We start from the raw sequence: 22,084 nt of genomic DNA, 5'->3' as shown, positions 1-22,084 counted from the left end.
CAACCTAATTGAGGGAGATGGGGGAGGGGAGAGGGCAGCATCTTAATATGCATAAAACAAATTATATTCACAAATTACAATGCACCAATAAAAAGAAAATCAAATGTGGGTTATATAGTTGGAAATTCTAGTTTGCTTCATTCTGCTAGTGTCAGTGGATATGATCAAATGACCAAAGCTGTTTAAAATCATCACCAACAGGTAAAGGCCTTGCTTACCTCCTACCAAATATCCTTAAAAGAGAAGACTGGATATTTTAGAAACCATTAAAAAGATTGCTCCTCAATGGGCATGATGTACATACACAAACATATCAAAGGTAATCACTAGGTTGAGCATAGGAAGATGGGGAAGGAGGGGAGTGGGCTGGGAAGTGGAGGAAGGCTTAGTGAGTACATGCCTCTATAACCCTGAACTTCTTCAAGATGGGTGATTACAATTCACCCAAAAGGAAAAAGGGGAAAAAAATTGCTCCTGATCCTCACTGGAGAAGACTTCTCAGGTGCCAATAATCAGCTAAGCTCTAAGAAACTGATTCTTGAAAATATATTTTCTGCTAAAAATCTTTCAAAAGTAGATGATCTCCAGAGATGAACAGCTAATCCATACTTTTTTGGTTAGCAGATAATGATAGGAAGTATACAGACAAGACAATAGAATAAAATTATTTCTTTGTTTTACTTCTAATATCGCTTATTATCTTAATTTGGCATATCTTAGTGGTCACCTAAAGGTTTTCCAATGCATATAAACATATTTCTACTATAGTCACAGCCTATCCTCATAAAGTGTTTCTCAACTATGTAATGTAAAACCTGTTGAGTGTGTATGTCTGTGTGTGTGTGTGTATGTGTGGCCACAACTAATCCTCTGAATCTGATTGCTGCAGTTGTCATCCCCCACACAATCCCATTTAGTTAGGCTTATCAATTCTTCCTTTAAACATTAAAGAAGTAAACTTTTCTCAGACATGTTCCCCTGGATTATGAATTTTCCTCACATTGGTAACCTCAGCCTTCAGTATTTTTTTTTTTGTGTGTGTGGTATTGGGGGTAGAACCCAGGGGCTTTTCTGCCTCTGGACTATACTCCCAGACCTATTTTATATTTTATATTTTATTTGGAAACAGGGTCTCACTAAGTTGTGAGAGCCTCACTAAGTAGCTGAGGCTGGCTTCGAACCTGTGCGATCCTCCTGTCTCGGCCTCCCAAGCGCTGGGATTACAAGCATGTGCCACCACGCTCAGCACCAGCCTTCAGTATTTTAAAGGCTAGACTCGGACCTCTGACCGATGGTCAGCAGGATATCTGTGTTGATATGCTTTTCAATGCAGTAACAAATACCTGAGAAAAACAACTGAGAGGATGGAAGATTTATTTTGACTCATGGTTTTGGAGATTTTAGTCTATGGTCAGCTGGCTCCATTGCCTCAGGCCTGATATGAAGTAGAACATCACACGGAAGGGTATGATGCAAGAGAGCTGCTCAGGAAATAGGGGAGATAATGAACAAGAAATAGTTCCCAAGGGCATGACCCCATTGACCTAACTATGCCCCACCTGCCTACAGTAGTCCATTCAGCAGTCAGTGTATTAAGCCATCAATGAGGTCAGAGCCTCAAGATCCAGTCATTTACAATCCAGTCACTTCCCAAAGCCCCATCTCTGAGTGCAGGTGCATTGAAGATCAACTTTTAACACATGAGCCTTTGGGGGACACTTAATATCCAAACATGACAAGACCTTAGATGAATTTATTACATCACATTTAGTGAGTCTGTAGGTCAGTAGATGATAAAACATATATTGGGAACATTTTAAATGCTAGTGAATATCTTAATATACTATGCAGTTTGTTTTATGATTCCTATTTTGCTCCAAAAATAATTTTTTCTCTTTGGAAAGTCAAAAATTGTCTCACTTCTGTTGTGATAAGTGATCAATCACAGTGTAATTTGTGTTCCATGGGGAATGGGGGGTGATGCTTTCCTGGCATATACAAATATGCCATGTATATAAAGAATATTTTCTGGAGACTGTCAGACATTTAAAGCTGTAGTTTTCTAGTGGGCCGTGTTTTCCCGAGAATACCTAAAAAGACTTCAAAACTGACTAAGTATGGATTCCTCAGGAAGGTCACAAAAATATTTGATTCCCTCTTCCTATATAGGTGGAAACACAGGCTGTTCTTCCCATCATAGAAAAATTACAACTAACTACTTTCCTCTTAGTTGGCCAAGGAGATATTTTTATCACATTTAATACCTTGTTCCCTCCTATGTGAACACCTATCTTTTAGATGAAACAGACTATTTGGCTATATGAGAAAGACTCCTGGGACAGTATAGGTTCTTGGATGCATAGTCCAATGACTAATGCTCATTGATTTTTCTAGTAATTGGCTATACCATCTTTGTCCAGTGCACCAAATCTGGAATCTTAAATACTGCTCAGTAACCCTCATCAAATCACATAATTCACCAGGTTCTCTTTAACACATGAGACACTCAAAACTAATTACAGTCTGTTTCCTGAACAACCTTCTGATTAATAAAGTTCTGACAGTGTTTATCTGGAATGCACAAATTATGTTTTGAAGGCTGGTCTTATCTGCTTTGCGCTAAAAGGGAATGCTGAATGATACTTTTTAAATCTCATCAGCAGTTAGTCCATGTTGTTCCCAGTTGATTATAAACAACACACAGGTCATTCTGGGGTTTTGTTTTAATATTTTGTCACAATACCTACTGACCTTGAGAATTTGGAACAAGATAGAAGACAAATAGAATTAACTTTTTTGTCCACCATGTCTTCCTTACTATTTTTAACTCTAGCGCATTTTTGTTCTCATATTATCTAACTAAAAATATTAAGAGACAATCAGAAATTGCTCACATAAAATCTGGTATATCCCCAAATCTCCAAGATTTTTTCTTAAGATGACCAAGCACCAGTACATATAAGAATCCATATCTTTGGTCTTCATGGGAGACATTTAAAATTATAATGAGTTTAATAATTTCCAACATAGAAGATAATCTCCACAGTTGTATACATTTTCTTTCCACAATATATACAAATTACTTCCTTACAATTAGTTTCTGATAAGATTTTTCCATTGAAATGATGTAATGATTCAACATGGGATACATAAGAAAATAAAAAATATATACTCTCAAGTCACAAACAAGATACACTTTTTTTCAGCCCAATGGAAAGAGAGCCTAGAATTAAGGTAGATCATAAATTAATAATTTCTTTAGTATGAGAAAAATAGAAGTATCTCAATATACATAAATCTTCCTTCTCATGGCTTAGCATAATATCCTTTAAACTGTGTCAGCACAGATGCCATATTTTGTTGTGAGTACATTATTTTCTCTCTTCCTAGATTATGAGTTTCCTAAAGTCTGGCACTATGCCTTCTTCACCCATGAAACTATTATACCTGGTCCATAGCTGATCATAAATAAATATATTTGAATGGAAGTTCAACTATAGTAACAAAGAATGGTATTTTTAAAGTTCTTACAAAAGTTTTGTAAACTTCAGAAAGCAGGTTAAAAATTTCCAGGGATGGGCAGAGGGAAGAATGGGGAATTATTGCTTAATGGTTATAGAATTTCTGTTTTGAGTCATAAAATTGTTATAAATAGATAGTGGCAATATATCTATAAATAAATGATAAATATAAATATAATCAATGTCATTATAAATATAATCAGTATTACCAAATTGTACACTTAAAATGGGTATGATGACGAAGTTTATGTCATATAATTTTTATAATAGCACAACAAAATATTGTGGTCTCAGTTTATATGATCCTGGTTAACAAACCATTTCATTATAAACTAAGTCAACTGTGGATAGACTGAATTTAAGACCTTAGAAAAAGAGTTATATGGATAATCAAGTTGAAAACTGAAATAAATACCTTAGTAGATAAAGAATGACTGGTAATAAACAATACACAACAAAATTACTCTGTGAACGACAATAGACTGGCTACTTGCATTTATTTCTTTCAAATAGAAAAAAAGTTCATAAAAACAAAAACAAAACAAAAAGTGTGGACACTCATGGACGGTAATCCTGTGCTAATGCAGGTCAGCTGTTTGCGGATTCTTGTCACCCTGGCCCTCAGCCTGGATAGCATTTGCAGAAAATTGTGTCCTGAAACTTCTTACAAACCAAAAGGGCTATTGAGTGATTGAGATAAACAAAAGCTCAAAGTCCACAGTGGCCTTCAGAATAATTTGCATGATAAGCCCATCACTCTTGGGAAAAAAAAAAGAATGCAAGGTCACAGGTCATAAGGCAGATATATAGCTGCAAAGTGTTAGCTTTCGAAGTAACTCCTTGAAAATTTTGTGCTATGGATTTCCCATGATATTATGCGCTTACAGATTTCCACAAGAATCATCCAGCAGCCATCCTCATCTACTTCAAATCTAACCCCGGGTCCAGAGACCCTTGGGCTCTCACAGCCATATCTACTGGGACTGACACTCTCACTTACGATACCCTTGGCCTAAAAATAGCTGGCAACAATTCATTAACTAATGAATGATGGATAATTGTGTAGGCATATTCTCAATTCCTTGAAGTGTTAAGTGTAAGTAGCTTTTTCATGACCATGTCCCCCTCCCTCTAACACATGGCATTTCTGTACATGGGGAGAAATGGCTCTCTTCCTTTTGAGTGTGCTACATTGTCTCCGTTTTAAGACCTATAGGCTCATTGACAGGTCACATCGTATCTTTACAGGGTAATAGTATCCTGTAGATTTAGCAGGTTTAGATGAGTTGCTTTCAATACTGGAATGAGTAGAAGCAGCAACATCTAGTCCAAAGATTAGAGGTGCTGAAGAAAGTAAACGGTAACTGTAACTTTTTGCATTAGTCTTTGGAGTATGCAGAGAGTGTAGTTACCTCCTTCCCGTAAAAAAGTCAATTATTCTCAGGCGGATCTGTTTGGTATTAATGCCATAGACCAGGGGGTTGAGAACAGGGGGCACAAGGAGATAAAGGTTCGCAAGTACGATGTGGACCTGAGGAGGTACACGGTGGCCAAAGCGGTGGGTGAAAAAGGAAAAAAAGGCCGGGATATAGAAGACAAGAATCACACAAATGTGGGCTCCACAGGTGCTAAATGCTCGGAATTGGGCATCCTTGGAGGGCAGCCGCAGCACAGTCTGCAGGATCAGCACATAGGAGGTGGCAATGAGGACAACATCCATGCCCGTGATTGAAAGAGCCACAGTGAGACCATAAATGGTGTTGGGCTTGATGCTGGCACAGGCCAGCTTGGCTATGCCCATGTGCTCACAGTAGGTGTGGGGGATTATGTGATGTCCACAGAAAGGCAAACGTTCGATGAGAATAACGAAGGGGAAAACAAAGAGAAGGCCACGAAAAACACATGCCAGGCCAATCTTCCCAATCATGGTGGCATTGAGGATGGATGTGTAATGCAGTGGCCTGCAGATAGCCACGTAACGGTCAAAAGCCATGGCCAGCAGAACGGCTGACTCTGTGGCAAAGACTGCATGAACAAAAAACATCTGGGTGAGGCAGCCGTGGTAGGAGATGGTGTGGGAACTAAGCCAGAAGATGGAGAGCATTTTGGGCAATGTTGTTGAACAGAGCACCAGGTCAGTGATGGAAAGCAGGCACAGGAAGAGATACATTGGCTCGTGCAGGGATCTGTCTGTCATGATGATGTAGAGTATGGTGCCATTACCAACCAAAGCGAGGATGTACATGGAGCAGAAGGGGATGGCGATCCAAACGTGCTGGTCTTGCATCCCAGGGATTCCAAGCAAAATAAATGTGGAAGGGTGGAAGGCAGTGTTGTTAGGAACAAATGCAGGGAGCATAATGATGTAGAAAGCAGAGTCTTCGTCTTCCTAAAAATGGTTGGCAAAAGTGGCACCATGTTATCTTAAATAGAATTTATTCCTTCTACATACCTGTTTCATTTCTTGTTTTTCTTTTGTTCCAACGTATTCTACTCCTTAAATGTATACCTTTCTTAGTTATTGTCTAGATTTTTTTATTTTTTATTTTTTTATGGTACTGGGGGTGGAACCCAGGGGCTTTTCTACCTCTGGCTATACTCCTAGGCCTGTTTTATATTTTAATTGGAAACAGGGTCTCACTAAGTTGCTGAGAGCCTCACTAAGTAGCTGAGGCTGGCTTCGAACCTGTGTGATCCTCCTGTCTCAGCCTCCCAAGCTCTGGGATTACAAGCGTGTGCCACCATGCCCAGCTATTGTCTAGATTTAGAAGTTTTGTGATTAATGGTGTTTCTCCCACTTTCAGAATTTTCATCTTCTAGTAAAGACTCTGTATCACTTGCCCCTAATGTTCTCACATGAATACTATGAGCTATAATGCAAATTTAACTTTTTTGAGTGTTTTGTACAGAATAGCTTGCCTTCATCTCCTCTGGTCTACCTTCCCCTACTTTCTACCATGTTCTAGACCCTGAGATAATGGCCTCCATGGACTACATCATCAGACTCCCTCTCCCTCTTGCTGCTGGTTGGATTTGACAGCAGAAAACACCACCAAAAGGTTGGCAGGAGAAAGAAGAGAAGATCAGGTGTTTATTCCTCTGGTTTCCTTCAAGCAGGGTTGTTGCAAGCTTTCTGTGTCCCTGTCTAAACAGTCTTTCTGGCTTCTTGGTATTCTCTGGTAATAATATCTCTGTCTGACCATTCAGTCACAGGGTTGTGATCATGCCTGCAGTCACTTACTTAGGGAACTTAACAAGACGTAAGATTTCCCTGTACATACCCATCCCTTTGTAAATAGTTTCTGTATTTCATTCTGTTCAAATCCCTGAAATTGAGTATATAATCTGTTTTTTTCTGGGAGCCTGATACAAGGCATGAAAAGCTCTTGAGCTTGCTTTCTGCAATGTATCTAGCATGATATACCCCCACACCACACGCTTCATGTCCCAACCACGGCTGGTCGTGTGTGCTGTCTGTGCTTTCTTGCACCAGCGTGCCTTTCCATATAGTGCTTTTTCTGCACAGAATGGCTTTTTCCATCTTCAACATACCTCCCTTTGGATCTATAAAATTGTTTAATAACTGTGCGTGTGTCTCACTCTCTCTCTATTACAATGTGAAATTTCCAGTCTTATTTTATCCTCTGTATCCAGTATATGCTTTATATACATTAAGCCAACAAATAATGTCTAATGAGTAATTAATAAAAGAGAGAACTCAGAAATTAAAATTTTAAGCCAGCCATGGTGGTGCATGCTGGTAATCTCAGTACTTGAGAGGCTGACAGGAGGATGGAAGGTTTGTAGTCAGCTTTAGCTACTTAGTGAGGGCCTCTGCAACTTAGTGAAACTCTGTTTCAAAATAAAGAATAAAAAATAGAGCTGGGGGCATAGCTTGGAGGTAGACTGCCCCTAAATTTAATCCTCAGTTCCGCAGAAAAAAATTGAATTTTTAATAGACTTGGGTAAGTAACTAGTTGAAAAACGAATATTTCTTTGTGGAGTCTTCCTAATAAATCAGACAATATATTCCCTGCCTGTAGCTATGATTTCATGGGTTTTCTTCTACTGCACATGCTCCAAAAAGTGACTCTAATCACCTGATCTTTAATACAATATAACATAAAATATTAAAGATATAAGACCATATAACTTAATCTATTCTATATAATACATTTCTGACTTCTCTCTTGATTAGGAACATGCATTAGTTTGATTATAAAACATCTCTATTTTACTTTTCTGGCTTCAGACTATAATACCTTAGAGTAATATTAGTTTAGAGCCACTCAGTCTAGAAGCCATATAGATATGTACTCCAAAAAAATTGTAAATGACAAGAAGCATGTGGCCAAAAGAGAAAAAAAGACAGTTACAGGGAGCTTACGGGAGAGTTCATTCAGGGGTTCTCATGGTACCTGCACTGTGATTTGAGATTGTGCTAATAAAAAGGGGGAATAAAGAAAAAAACATCTAGAGTCATCTTGCCTTGGGAGACTCCTGTAGGTGAATTCAGAATCTTTACTCTTACCTTATCAAAATCTAGTCTTTAGGCATCAAAAATTCTTCTTTTTAAGAAGGGACATCAACATTAAGTTCAGCCAGTCATTCTTCCCTAGAAAGAATTTTAAAATATGGAAGAACTAAAGATGAAAGGGCTGTAAAGAAACCCCTTCCCCTGATCTCCTATTCATCTGACACTGAATTACTTTGTGACAGAGAGAGACGGAAGTTTGGGGTATTGAACCCACAGAGTTTCTACCTCTGGGCTACATCCCCAACTCTTTTTATTTTGAAACAGGGTCTCACTAAGTTATCATTTGCTAACTTCAAGCCTGAGATCTTCCTGACATTATAGGAGTGCACCACTGCACCTGACTTAGAAACTTCATTATTGAAAGAGCAACCGAGCAACTAATACTGCATTATGAATTTTGCTTGTGTTGGTAATTGAAGTATGCATTTCTCATTTGCCATTGCAAGTTTATGCTGATACAATGTATAGATAATAATGTTATTAGAAGACTGAATTATTAATAAATTTGTTATTTTTTTGTATTTTAAGACCATGACAATAAAGCTACAGCAAATTTTATCATAATAGTTTATATTCTTTAAAACTCAAAAATATAATTTTGACTTAAAAAATGGATTGTAAACCAGGCATGGTGAAACATACTGCAATCCCAGTACTTGGGAAGCAGAGACAAGAGGATCACAGGACTGAGGACAGCCTAGGTAACTTAGTGACATCCTGTTTCAAAATAAAAATAAAAAGGGAATGGTGGTGTAGCTCAGAAGTAGAATTCTTCTCAGTCCAATTTCTACTACCATAGAGAGAGAGAGAGAGAGAGAGAGAGAGAGAGAGAGAGAGAGAGAGAGAGAACAAAAGAAGAAAATGATTAATTCCCATCTTGGAAAAGTATAAATGTTTTGGCTTCTATGCTGCTTGTACTTGAGATATTTAAACAATAGATAAATTCATATTATAATTTTGTCATATAGTTTGGCAAATAAATTACAAAACATTCATAGTTCAATAATTATAGGACACTCGGTTCCCAAATGTGGTGTCCTGGAATGGGACCACCTGGAAGTTATTCGTATCTCTCTGATAACAGGAACTTGAGATTTATCCAGGCAGCCACTTTCAACTTCAGACCTTCTAAGTCTGAGTATGTTTTACTTTCAACTGAGATAATGTGTATAACAATAACCCACAAAAACACTATAATTTCTCTCCAATGTCTAAGGCTTCCATCTTAATAAACATTTATATACTCTCTAAAATTTTTATATGTCTAAAAATTAATTGGCATTTTATTAAGTACCAGTTATTCTTCTAGGAGTTTCATATGCATGACATAATAAAATCATGAACAAAACATGGACCCAGCATGGTGGCACACGCTTGTAATCCCAGTACTTGGGAGGCTGAGACAGGTGAGGCCCCCCGCAACTTAGCCAGTTTCAAAATAAAGAGTAAAAAGTAGGGTTGGGGGTAGAGTTCAGAGGTAGAATGCTCCTGGGTTCAATCCCCAGTACTGCAAAAAATAAATAAATAAAAATAAAAATAAAAATGCATGCTTGTTCAAAATTGAAGCATAGTATATAATAAGAAAATGTAACTAATCAAGTAATCTCAAATATCTGTATAGAATGCTGTACTGATATATGCTAGAAAGAAAAGTTACACAATCTGATTTCTACTTACAGAAATCTCCCCAAAGGAAATAAAATTTAGTCTTCAAAACTGAGCCTTCCTCAGATTCCTCAAACATCATTTGTACAATTCCTCTCTCACCAATTTTGATCTTCCTGTAGCTCTCCTCCTGGTGTCCAGTCTAAAACACAAGAGATTATGACCTATATTTAGACTGTCTGAGGTCAAAATATGCCTCCATTTGCAGATACTGCTCACTTTTAACCTTGAGTACTTTTCATAGTCTCATCTGTCCTCAATTTCCTACTAGAAATTCAGATAAAAATATATGATAATGATCACAAAAATACATCAGAGGGGAGAGTGTGCTGCATTATTTCTCAGGAATAAGTGAAAAATAAAAGCATTTTCAGTTAAAAAAATGAACTATGAAAACATTTAGATAATATTTTAACCAATAAATCTCTCTTTGTGATTGTTCTTTCTGTCTTCCCCTCCCTGTCTTCCTGCTATTCAGAGCTTTACTCAATCTTATTTTTCTGCACACCTCATCCATTTAACACTCACCCCAGCCTCAATGCTCAGCAGCTCTGGCCCAGTAAAATACTTGACCCAGCATAAGCAGCATCATTCCTGGATCGGAGGTCTGTTCCCATTTATGCTGCCACCTGAAGGGGTTTTTGTCCTCCGAGGCTGTGGGCTCAGGGCACTAATGGTCCCAGCTGCTAAAGATAGAGGTGATTTTTTTCAGATACAATCTCTGGGGAGATGTGTGAGGATCTATTTTTAGAGGATGGGCATTATTTAACTACAGGAGGCCATGCACTAAAAGACTAATAGCTACCCAGTGTTTGGACCAAAAAGATGTAACCAAATTGTGCCAGACTGTTGGGGAAAGCAACTCAAAAAGGAGGAGACAAGGAATAAAATTAGAATTGAAAGAGCTGAAATTTGCATAGCTTCCTTTTGTTGCCGAGTAGCTGAGGTAGGGTGTTCAAGGTCTTTGGAAGTGTGATGAGAGCACCAAAACTCAAATTATCCCAGTCGTTTCTTGTTACAATTACCCTCAAACACAGCAGCTTTAAGACATTTTATTATTGTCTCTTTTGATTCTGTAGATTTACTAGAATCGGTTGGGCATTTCTTATTTTGTTTATCTTTCTCAAGTGACTACAATCAGATTATTGATGGAGTTGTAGTCATCGATAAGCATGACCAAACTGACAGGTGATGCTGGTTGTTAGTTGAAGGTTCAGCCAGGACTGCCAATCAATCACATGACCTCTCTCTCTCCGTGGGACTTGGGATTCTCATAGCATGGTGGCTGTGTGATAGAAAGTGTCCAAAAGTAAATATTCAAAGACACTACTGAGATAGCTGCAAAGTTTATAACATTGCCACAAATATCTCAAAATGTCATGCTTACTTTTCAAGAAAATCAGTAAGGCCAACCTAGAAAAAAAGGGAGAGAAATTATTAGACTGTACCTGTTGGAGGAGTGGCAGAAAATATCACAGAAAAGCATATGGAATGAAAGATATTGTTTTGGCTGTTCTTGGAAAATAAACCCTGGAATAATCCATTCTATGTCAGTACTAACATATATGTCTTCCTAAATTAAAAAAATAACTTCTCTAATACCCCAAACTCTCATTGTCATTATGGGAATAATTGAAGTTTATATCCCACAGCAGCTGAGAGCAGGATAATTGTTACCAGAGACAGGAGTACATATTGGGAAAGAGGGTGGGCAGAGCTTGGTTAGTGGGTACAATTTTAAAGTTAGATAAGAGGAATAACTTTGTGTGTTGATTGGCACAGTAAATATTTCCTAGAAACTGGTGAGGCCCTCTGCACTAGCCAATCAGAATGTTTATCACATTATTTTAACTTTTTTAACATAGATTTCTCATTTAATAAACTTTAAGCATTAAGAGGACAGAAATTAGGTCTATTTCATAGTTCTATCTTAGAACAGTGTCTGGCTGGCATTCAATAAGTACTAAGTACTTATTGAAGAAATTAGTGTATCAGGGCCCTTGGGATTCCATACTCGTTAATTTAATCACCCAAGGGTCAATCACGTGAATACAGTTTCTTCATGTTTCCTACAATTTACCACCTACTTATCTCTCCCTCAATCCAGCACCCAGACACTCTACCATAAGAACATATCTTACACTTTAGCTCTGGGGAACAGAAGATCTGCGAGAGCATAGAAATTGACTTTGCAGATTTAAACACTCTGATTCTCACTATGGGAATCCATGGGCACTACACTACACAGAAAGGTTGTCTGGAAGGAATCACACAGCCAGATGTGAGGAATTAGCACCTTCCCACCCATTTTCCAAGTTCTAAAATTAGCCTGTAATCCCAGTACTTGGGAGGCTGAGATAGGAGGATTGTAGATTCGAAGCCAGCTTTAGTTACTTATTGAGGCCCTGTTTCTGAGTAAAAATATAAAATAGGGCTGGGGGTGTAACTTGGAGAAGGCCTCTGCCTCGAATCCTCAGCACGCGTGCGCGCGCGCAGACACACACACACACACACACACACACACACACACACACACACACACACACACTTCTAAATACAATAAAAAGAGCTGTAGGTTTGTATTTCTATTATTCATTGAATATTCCAAAGTATTACAAACTATATATTTTTTCACAAATGTCATAAACTGTATAAATGTTTTTATACAAGTATCATAAACTGTATATTTTCTATACACTCATTGTTAATCTAACAGTAATGTGCCTGTCTTAGGTCACAGGCTCTTTGACCATAAAATCTTCATTTTATTTTTAGCAAATATTCTACTCCCACTTTACTGATTATCTCTGATTGATTATTGAGCATTTTCTTCTTTCTTCATTGCCATGACATAGCCCATATCTTTTTTTTTTTTTTTTTTTTTTTTTGCGGGTCTGGGGAAGGAACCCAGAGGCATTTGACCTCCGAGCAACACCTCCTGCCCAATTTTTTTTTTATTATTCTTTATTTTGAAACAGGGTCTCACTAAGTTGCAGAGGGCCTCACTAAATAGCTGAGGCTTTCTGCGAACCGCGATCCTCTGGTCTCAGCCTCCCGAATGGGGATTACAAGCGTGTGCCACCACGCCCAGCCATATCCCATATCTTGACATGCACAGTCTCCCTCAGCACTAAGACAGAAGACATTATTTTCCGTTGTATCTTGATCATGAGGTATTTATTTGAGTGTATCCACATGAAGATCTCTTTAAAAAATGAGCAGTTGGGCATAGTAAGGCATATTTATAATCTCAGTACTTGGAAGGCTGGAATAGGAAGATCACAGGTTGAGGCCAGCCTCATAAACTTAGCAAGATTCTGTTTCAAAATAAATTATTTCAAAATAAAAAAATTAAATAGGGCTGGAGTGTAGCTTAGAGGTAGAATATCCCTGGATTCAATCTCCAGTAATTCCAACAACAGGAAATTGTGTCCATAGTTGATTCACAGTAATGGAGAATTGTCCTAAGACCCATTCCAGAAAGCAACTTCCATACTCTATTTTGTATGAGAGCTACACTATGGTGAGTAGGAGAGATGGATATCTTGGTGCTGGTATCCATTGTCCCAAAGAATAACAGAACACTATTGCTGGTATGCTCACAAATGCAAACCTGTAAGTGCACATATGAGACAACCAAAACATCTCTGAGCTGGTCTTTCAGATGACTTGTGTTACAAGATGGCAGGCCCCAGTCTGGCATTACCAGTCCTAAATACACCATGACCATATATTGCTTTTAAAATTCCTCACCTTCTTAGTATTAGAACTTTTTGGGTGGGGGCTAGTAAAGATGGAACTCAGGGGCCTTCTACCTCTGGGACACACTCCCAGCGTATTTTATATTTTATTTGGAAACAAGGTCTCACTAAGTTACTGAGAGCCTCATTAAGTAGCTGAGGCTGGCTTTTAACCTGCATGATCCTCCTGTCTCAGCCTCCCAAGTACTAGGATTACAAGCGTGTGCCACCACACCTAGCCCTATTTTTTATTATTTTGAAACAGAGTCTCACTGAGTTGCCAGGGGCCTCACTAAGAAGCTGAGGCTAGCCACCAACCACGATCCTCCTGTCTCAGTCTCCAAAATGCAAGGATTACAAGCATGCACCACCACCATGCCCGGCAGTATTAGAACTTTTGATGTAGAAATATTTGGGGGTAGTGGAAAAGATTTAGAGTTAAGGTCCTTCGTGTTCAGGGGCACATGCCTGTAATTCCATTCACTTGAGAGAACGAGGTAGGAGGATAGCAAGTTCAAGTCATACTGGGCAACTGAATGCGACCCTGTCTAAAAATAAAATATAAAGTGCTAAAGATGTAGCTTGGTGGTAGAGCTTCTTGCCAAGCATGTAAGAAGCCCTGGGTTAAATTCCCTATAAATTATCATCATCATCATCATCATCATCATCTCTTGATAGTTGCTCCTTTTTCACATCATTAGATATCATTTCACATTTTAGAGCTGACTGTAAGCTCTAGAGCTATGTTCAACATTCTTACTGTGTTCTTTCTTTTTGCTGGAGCCCACATTTCCCCCACCTCCTTTTCTTCACTCCAACAACTACATTTCTCATCAGTGCCATTTCCCAATATCTTGACTCTCTAATGGTTCTGCACTGTTCTCCATCAGCTTATACCTTGGTGGTCTTAGTCTTGAAATTCTTTTTGAAGAAGCGGATTAAAATGAGTAGTGCATAAATACAGCAGGTAATAGGCAAACCAAATAACAATAAGTATAATTCAAAGGTCAGAAAGGATAGACACAGTGACTAAAAGGGCAGACATAAAATCATGATCACAGTATGGGTGACTGTGCATAGAGTCTGCAAAGATGAGAGTATAAAAGTGCATCCCTTGCCTTCTCCATGGATTAGAGAGAAATTAAAACCAAGTTCCTATGAGCCAGGGAGACCTACGAGCTTTGGGTTCCAGGCCTCAACTTAGCCTGGGATACATGTAAAGATTCAACTAAATTAATACTTTCGCAAGTTAGGGATCTTTTCCTCTGCTCATGTTAGTGGCAGATTGTATATCTTAGAATCCAGAAATGTCATATAAGATAAAAATTTCGGATGCCTTCTCTTAATTCATTTCAACATCCATGGCCAATACCACTGTTACCAAAGACAAAAGCATAACAAATTTATTCATTTAAAGTTTTAGTTATTATCACTAAGAGACTTTAAAAATCAGGACCCAAAGACTTAAGGAAAATTGTGATTTTATGTTTAGGCTAAATGAAGAATGTCTGCCATGTGGAAATATGGTTAGACGAAAAGGGTCTTATCTAAAGGTAGTAAGCTGGGTATTTAGCCAGGTCAGTTTGCTCAAATCCTTCTCCTCCAGGTATGAGTGGGAGTCTGCAGAAATAAAGGTCTTAGATCCCACTTTTAGAGGAAGTAGGTCATAGAGCATCATTTCTAGTTTTTCTTATTTTGGAGGGGAGTTCTACTTCCCATGACCTTTTTGCAGAAAAAGAATTTCAGTTTCAATTATGTGCTTATGATAATAAGGGAGAAGGGTAGAAAAAATGTGCTACTGAGACCCATCCAATTTCCTTTATTTCAAAGCACTCAATGTGCCCAAAATACCATACTTTGTCATATCATGTTCTGATATCAGCAAGCAGTAACATAGCTGAATCTCAAAAGGCATTGATCTAATTTGATCAGTAACTTGCTAAAGAAGAATTGGTGCTTACCACATCCTCTGGTCCATTCAAAAAGTCCTAATATGCTATATTCAGGGGCTGTGTTATATTTAGGTTTGCAATGCTCCCTCAAATGTCCATCTAATGATGAACAATACCCAGTACAATGAGGTTCAGAGGTAGGGTTTGGTAAACGAGGGCATGGTTGAGGACTCGAACTGTCCTTGGCCACTTCCTCTCTCTTTCTTTGTGTCTGGCAACCAGGAATGGAGCAGTTTTTGTTTGTTTGTTTATTTTTTTGTTTGTTGTTGTTATTGTTGTTTTGTCATGCACTGCTTTAATGAGGTTTCTGCTTCGGAGCCAACAACCAATGGACTGACCTCTGAAACTGTGAACTCAATAAACCTTTCCTCCTCTAGTTGTTCACATGAGACCTTTTGGTCACAGGAGTGAAAGAGCTAGATACCAAATCTAGAGACTACATTTTTTAAAAATATATTATGTTTCTTTAAACCAAAGTAACTAATATTATTTTCTCAAAGTAATTTTTAATTTAATATGTTAGTGATCATATTTTTAATTTAATATATTAATTTTAAGGGTTAACAAACAAGTTTTGACTTATCTTGGAGCATGCAATTAAAGAAAATGGGTATAAAAGATAAGCAAATTTATGTGAACTGTGAAGGATAGGGGAAAAACCAAAGCAAATGAAGGACATAGAAGGAACTAATTATCCTGTATAGAATCTATAATGAAGGTATTTGAAGAATTAAGTTTGATGATTATAGAGGATTGATAACCACAAGAAAAGTAGGACATTTTGCCTTTAATTCAGAATCTGAGGAACACAAATTTGAGTTGGATGTTAGAAAATATCTATCATTCTAATATCTTTAAAAGCAGAAATAGAAATAATGTAAACCTTAGTTTTTATGCTCTTTTATATTAGCTTTTTTCACAAATGCCAAGATACCTAAATCAAGAAAAGCCAGAAATTTAGATTTTTCTTTATCTTCTTTCTTTTCCTCCTACCTATATTTTGCATGTGAAAAAAATGCTTAAATTTTAAATTAATAAGAGATATAAAAAAAACTAAGAGCTACTGCTTTGTATTTTATGCCCACCTGCATCATAATAAATTTTGCCTAACCAATTTTATCTAAATTTCCCCTTCAGTGTTCACTCATTGTGACTTCTTCCAAGACAATAGAAGCATAAATTTTTCCTGGATCTGCTTGGTCTTCACTCCATAAACAACAGGATTTAGAGCTGGTGGGATGGCCACATAGAAGTTGGCAAATAGGATGAGAACATTCCGAGGGACGCCATGCCCAAAGCGATGAGCAAGGATGGAGAAGAAGGCAGGTGTGTAAAACATGAGGATGACACAGACGTGGGAGCCACAGGTGCTCAGGGCCTTCTGGCGGGCACCCTGGGATGAGAGTTGAAAGACAGCACGGAGGATGAAGATGTAGGAAACAGCAACAAGGACAACATCCGAGTTGACAGTCATGAGAGGCACAGAAAACCCATACCAAATGTTGATGGAGATGTCAGCAGAGGAAAGACGGGCTACACCTATATGCTCACAGTACGTGTGTGGGATGATACGTGTCTTGCAGAACGGTAAGCGTTTGAGCAGAAAAACATCAGGCAGGATGACTAAGAAGCTTCTCACGACGATGCCCAACATGAGCTTGACGATGAGCCTTGGAGTCAGGATGGTGTTATATCTCAAAGGGAAGCAGATGGCCACATAGCGATCAAATGCCATGGCCAATAGGATAGCTGAGTCTACCACAAAGCTGAAATGAAGGAAAAACATCTGAGTGAGACAACCAGAGAAGGAAATTTCTTGGGAGCCAAGCCAGAGGTTACCGAGCAGTTTGGGCATGGTTGTTGTGGACAAGATGAGATCGGTGGTGGCCAGCATTGAGAGGAAAAAAAACATGGGCTCATGGAGGCTGTGCTCAACAGCAATCAGATAGAGGAGGATGCAGTTTCCCACGACAGCCAGGACATAGATGACACAGAAGGGAATCCCAATCCAGATGTGAAACTTTTCCAGCCCAGGGATTCCAACCAGGATGAAGGAACTTGGGTTGTAACAGCTCAAGTTATACATGGTCTCTTGAGCCTGGGATCCACTGGTTCCGGAGCCCTGAGGACAAACAAGGTGTTATAACGAGCTATGGAAGGGAACAGTTTCACCGTGATACTGAAAATTGCTAGGTGATGCAACTGGCACATCCAGTGTCCCTACCTTAGAATTACCTTTCATCCAGGCACAGTTTCACACTCCTATAATTCCAGAGTCTCTGGAGGCTGAGTCAGGATGATCACAAAATCACCCTTGCAGCTTATCAAGATTCTGTCTCAAAAAAAAAAAAAAAAAAAAAGACTAGGAATGTAGCTCAGTGGTGGAGTACATCTGGGTTCAATCTCCAGTACTACAAAAAAATAGGAAAGAAAAACAGAAAGATGAGAAAAAGAAAGGGAGAGAGGGAAGGAGCAAGGGAGGGAGGAAGAAAAAGGAAGGAAGAAGAAAGAAAGAAAGAAAGAGAGAGAGGGAGAGAGGGAAAAAGAGAGAGGGAGGGAGGGAGGGAGAGAGAGGAGACTTCCAATTCCTGGAGGAGCTGTCACCTAGAAAATTGACTATTATTGACCATTTCCTACATTTCCTTTTGCACTTACTAATAAACACTACAAGATGGTTATTTTTTGTAGCTCAGAAATTTAAATGATTAAACATAACTCTCTTTTCTTCTCAATGAACGTTATTTAGAATAGGATATGGCACAAAGGGGGAAAATAAAGAATGATGAAAAAGCAAGATGGGGAGAGGTCAGAGAGGCAGAGAAAATAATAAAACTATTAAGAATATCATAGTAGATGAAGATGAACAGTGAATAAAAGGGAACTGACTCTTATAGAGTAAATATTATATTTCAGGCAATGAATTTGATAAGCTGAGGAGTGTGGATAAAACAGAAAAAAATAATAAAAGGAGAAGGAAAAAGAAAGGTCCAGTTCTATTGCTAGGATAATAATATGGAAACTTTTGTTTCACAATGATTGAAATGTGATTTAGATTAGCAAGTATGTTTATTGGGATGTTTAAAATAGATCTACCAAAAAACAGAGAAACAAGTGAACAATATTCCCTTAACTCCAGCAGGGAGCAGTGAGGTCAAAGGATGCTTTAGGATTTTGGAGATAATGTGCCAAGCCCTAGAGGATCTCTATTCCCTGCACTTGGGAGGCTGAGACAGGAGGATCGCGCAGGTTTGAAGCCAGCCTCAGCTACTTAGTGAGGCTCTCAGCAACTTAGTGAGACCCTGTTTCCAAATAAAGTATAAAATAGGTCTGGGAGGATTGCCCGGAGGTAGAAAAGCCCCTGGGTTCCACCCCCAGTATACCAAATAAATAAATAACAATAGAGTTTATGCAAATTTTAATACCATTGCATAAATCCCTTAAAATGTTGTTACTTTTTTAATAAAGTGATTGCGAACTTGTCAATGCCCACCCTGGAAAAGTATAAATGTTTTTACTTCCATCCTTCTAATACTTGAAATTTTTAAACTATATATATATTTTTTTAATTATATTATCTTATCCTATAGTTGGGGAAAAGGTAACAAAGCATTTGTAGTTCAATAATTATATGATGCTCAACTCCCAAATGTGGTGTCCTGAAAAGGGGCTCTCTTACAGCTGCTGTACATCTCTAGTGACAGAGAACTTATTCTTTATCCAGGTAGCCACTTTCAACTTCAGACCCTCTGAGTTTCTTTTCCCAGTGATTTATTGTCCATAACGTTAAACAACAATAAACACAATAATTCCTCTCCAATGTCTTAGGCTTGCAATTTTATGTTTTTGATACCTTGTAAATATACATCATAATGAGGTTCCGAATGATAGGAACATATATGCCCATAGCACTTAGTGTGTTCCTGTCTGGATCCCATCCTGCTCCCTCCCCCTTCTCATACCTATTATTTTCTGAGACTGGCTAACCTCCCTTAGAATAATATTCTCTAGTTCCATCTTTTTTCCTGCAAATGACATAATTTTGTTATTCTTTATGGCCTAATAAAATTCTATTGTGTATGTGTACCAGTTATATAATCCATTCACCTATCGATGGCTATCTAGGCTGGTTCCATAATTTGGCTATTGTGAACTGTGCTGTTATAAACACGGATATACATGTATCACTATAGTATTCTGACTCCAGTTCCTTTGGAAAGACACTGAAGGGTGTTGTATCTGGGTCATATAGTGGTTTCATTCACAGTCTTCTGAGGAACCTCCACATTGCTATCTCCATATTGGCTGCACGAAATCATTGTTAATGAGATAAAAAATTAGTCTTGAATTTTTATAAACACTTTTATACTTTCTAAAGTTGCTCTTGTATTTTTTATTTTTGTCAAAAATTTATTGAGTCTATTGGATACCACTTATTTTTCTAGGTATGTCACATACACTGAAGAATAAAAACATTTGTGCTTTATGATGTATTAAGCATATTATATAAAAAGATTTACTTAAGTAATCTCTAAGATATGTGTAAAATGCTGTATTAATATATGCTATGTAGAAAATATATATGAGCCAGTTTCTACTCATGGAAAGCTAACTGGAAAAAATTAAAGTTTTTAAATCTGAGCCTTCCTCAAATGGAACAAATAACTCTTATAGAACTCTACTCCCACCAATTTTACCCTTATGAAGCTCTCCTGTTGGGGTCCATTCTGAAAAATGAATTATAAAGACCTAGATTTTGTATTCTCCTGTTGTCAGTTTTGTATGAGAAAATTTATATAATACCATATAGGGTTCTATGCACTGCTAATTGAGAGTAAAACGTTTGAACATACAATATATTCTCTTTAACTTATTAGACATAATATTCACTGTTACTTCTTAGGATTTGAAATCTGAGTCTTTTGATCTTGTGTTTACCTCTGAAAAAGAAGTTTTAATTGCAAACCTCAAGATCAAAGACATATTGGCCTTTCTTCCCTCCTTCTTTCCTTCCATTTTTTGTGCTAGAGACTAAGCCCAGGGGTGCTTTAGCACTGAGCTATACACCTAGACCTTTTTGTTTTTTATTTTAAAACAGTCTCACTAAATTTCTGAGGCTGGCCTTGGACCTGCTATTCTCCTGTCTTAGTTTCCCAAGAATGGGGATTATAGGCATGCTTCTCCATACCTGACTATTTTGACCTTTTTTGAGTTTGTAATCCAGGGTGAGGGCATTGTGGTTTTACTCTTTTCCAAATCAATGGCTCTCTTCAGACATATGCAAGATTGATTCTTAATGAGCTGGCTTAAGTGTACTTTCACAAGGTGATAAATGGGATGGCTCTCCAAAAATTCTTATTTCATCAAACTACCAATCTCATTGAAGCCTCCTCATTTATTCTCTGGATCATGGAATTATTGTAGCATTTGAAGCAAGTGTATTTATGCTGCCACTGAGAGCAAACTAAGCATGAAGGAATGGTTACTCTATTTCTGGAAAGGAAAGAACATTTATCACATACTTAATGAGGTAGTCACCTCACTTCCCCCTCCAAGAAGCCAGAAGCTCTTCAAGCTGCAGTAAAGATTTATAGCTTGGTAAGCATCTAATGTTTATGCACATGAAAATCCAGGATCATATACATGAAGGAAATTAGATTTGGGAGGTACCAACAATGCTGAAACACTGGGTAGACAGAAAAGCAGGTATGTTTGGTGTCCCTCTAGATTTCCTGGGGACAGAGTGAGGGTTGTAGGTACTTAAAAACAAAGTTGCTCACAAATAAATGTAAGTAGTTCCATGTGCATCTGCCTGGCTTGACAATACCAGTGAGAGGAAGATAAAGCTATTATGCTTTGCTATAGTATTCATTTTAGTATTTATAGGTATCTCATCTCACCATGTTGTATGCCTTAAATATGCACAATAAAATACAGTTAAAAAAAAAAACAGGAATGCTGACTTACTTATTTTCAGGAAAGCCACTCCTAGAAATCCATTCGTCTTATCTTGAGCCACCAGGAAAATAAAAAAAATGTAACTGAAAAATTCAAGTGCAGAGCAAAGGAGAAGTTACTGTTGATACGTATTGGTGGGCATTAAGGGCATCCAACCCCTGAAGAATTCAAGAAGCTGCCATTGCTGTAATGGAGTCAGGAGAACTCTAAGATGACATCCAGATAAGCCCAAACATCCACACTTCTGGGTGATTTCTCTCTCTCTCTCTCTCTCTCTCTCTCTCTCTCTCTCTCTCACCCACACCCACACACACACACACACACACACACACACACACACGTCTCCCTTTCTTCCTGCTTTGCACAACATTCCTCAACCTTATTTTCTGCCCACCTTATCCATTTAACACTCACCCAGCCTCAGCACTCAGCAGCTCTGGTCCAGTACAACACTTAACTCAGCCCAAGCAGCATCATTCCTGGATCTGTGGGCTGCTCCTATTTATTCTGCCACCTGAAGGGTTTTGATCCTCAGAGGCTATGTTGGGCTCAGGGGACCAATAATCATGGAGGTGATTTTTGAGATGTCATCTCTAGGGAGACATGCCAGTCATGTCAGGATCTTTTTTTTTTATAGATTCTGGCATTACTTCACTACTGAAGGAGTTACTGTGGTCATACACTAAAGGATTAATAGCTTCCCAATGTTTGGAC

The 22,084-nt window shown here is 38.1% G+C and overlaps 3 protein-coding genes across 3 annotated transcripts in view; 1 reads left to right on the top strand and 2 right to left on the bottom strand.

The window, feature by feature from the left end:
- LOC308259065 (olfactory receptor 52H1-like) overlaps positions 1-22,084 on the top strand; it is a gene marked incomplete at both ends in the record, with an annotated part of 349,856 nt that overhangs the window by 139,420 nt on the left and 188,352 nt on the right. The gene's annotated exons all lie outside the window — the stretch shown is intronic.
- On the bottom strand, positions 4,930-6,166 carry LOC308267515 (olfactory receptor 52D1-like; the record flags this gene model as incomplete). The annotated part of the gene is made up of 1 exon (XM_080702292.1): positions 4,930-6,166. The coding sequence occupies exon 1, from the start codon at positions 5,878-5,880 to the stop codon at positions 4,930-4,932; it is 951 nt and encodes a 316-aa protein (XP_080558418.1). The 5' UTR covers positions 5,881-6,166.
- LOC308267681 (olfactory receptor 52H1-like) lies at positions 16,560-17,501 on the bottom strand (the record flags this gene model as incomplete). Its single annotated transcript, XM_080702553.1, has 1 exon — positions 16,560-17,501. The coding sequence occupies one exon, from the start codon at positions 17,499-17,501 to the stop codon at positions 16,560-16,562; it is 942 nt and encodes a 313-aa protein (XP_080558679.1).

The sequence above is a fragment of the Muscardinus avellanarius genome, assembly GCF_963383645.1.
Source record: "Muscardinus avellanarius genome assembly, chromosome: 1".
NCBI classification, from domain to species: Eukaryota; Metazoa; Chordata; class Mammalia; order Rodentia; family Gliridae; genus Muscardinus; species Muscardinus avellanarius.
The sequence above is the reverse complement of the archived record's forward strand: the minus strand, read 5'-3'. Positions and strand labels throughout refer to the sequence as shown.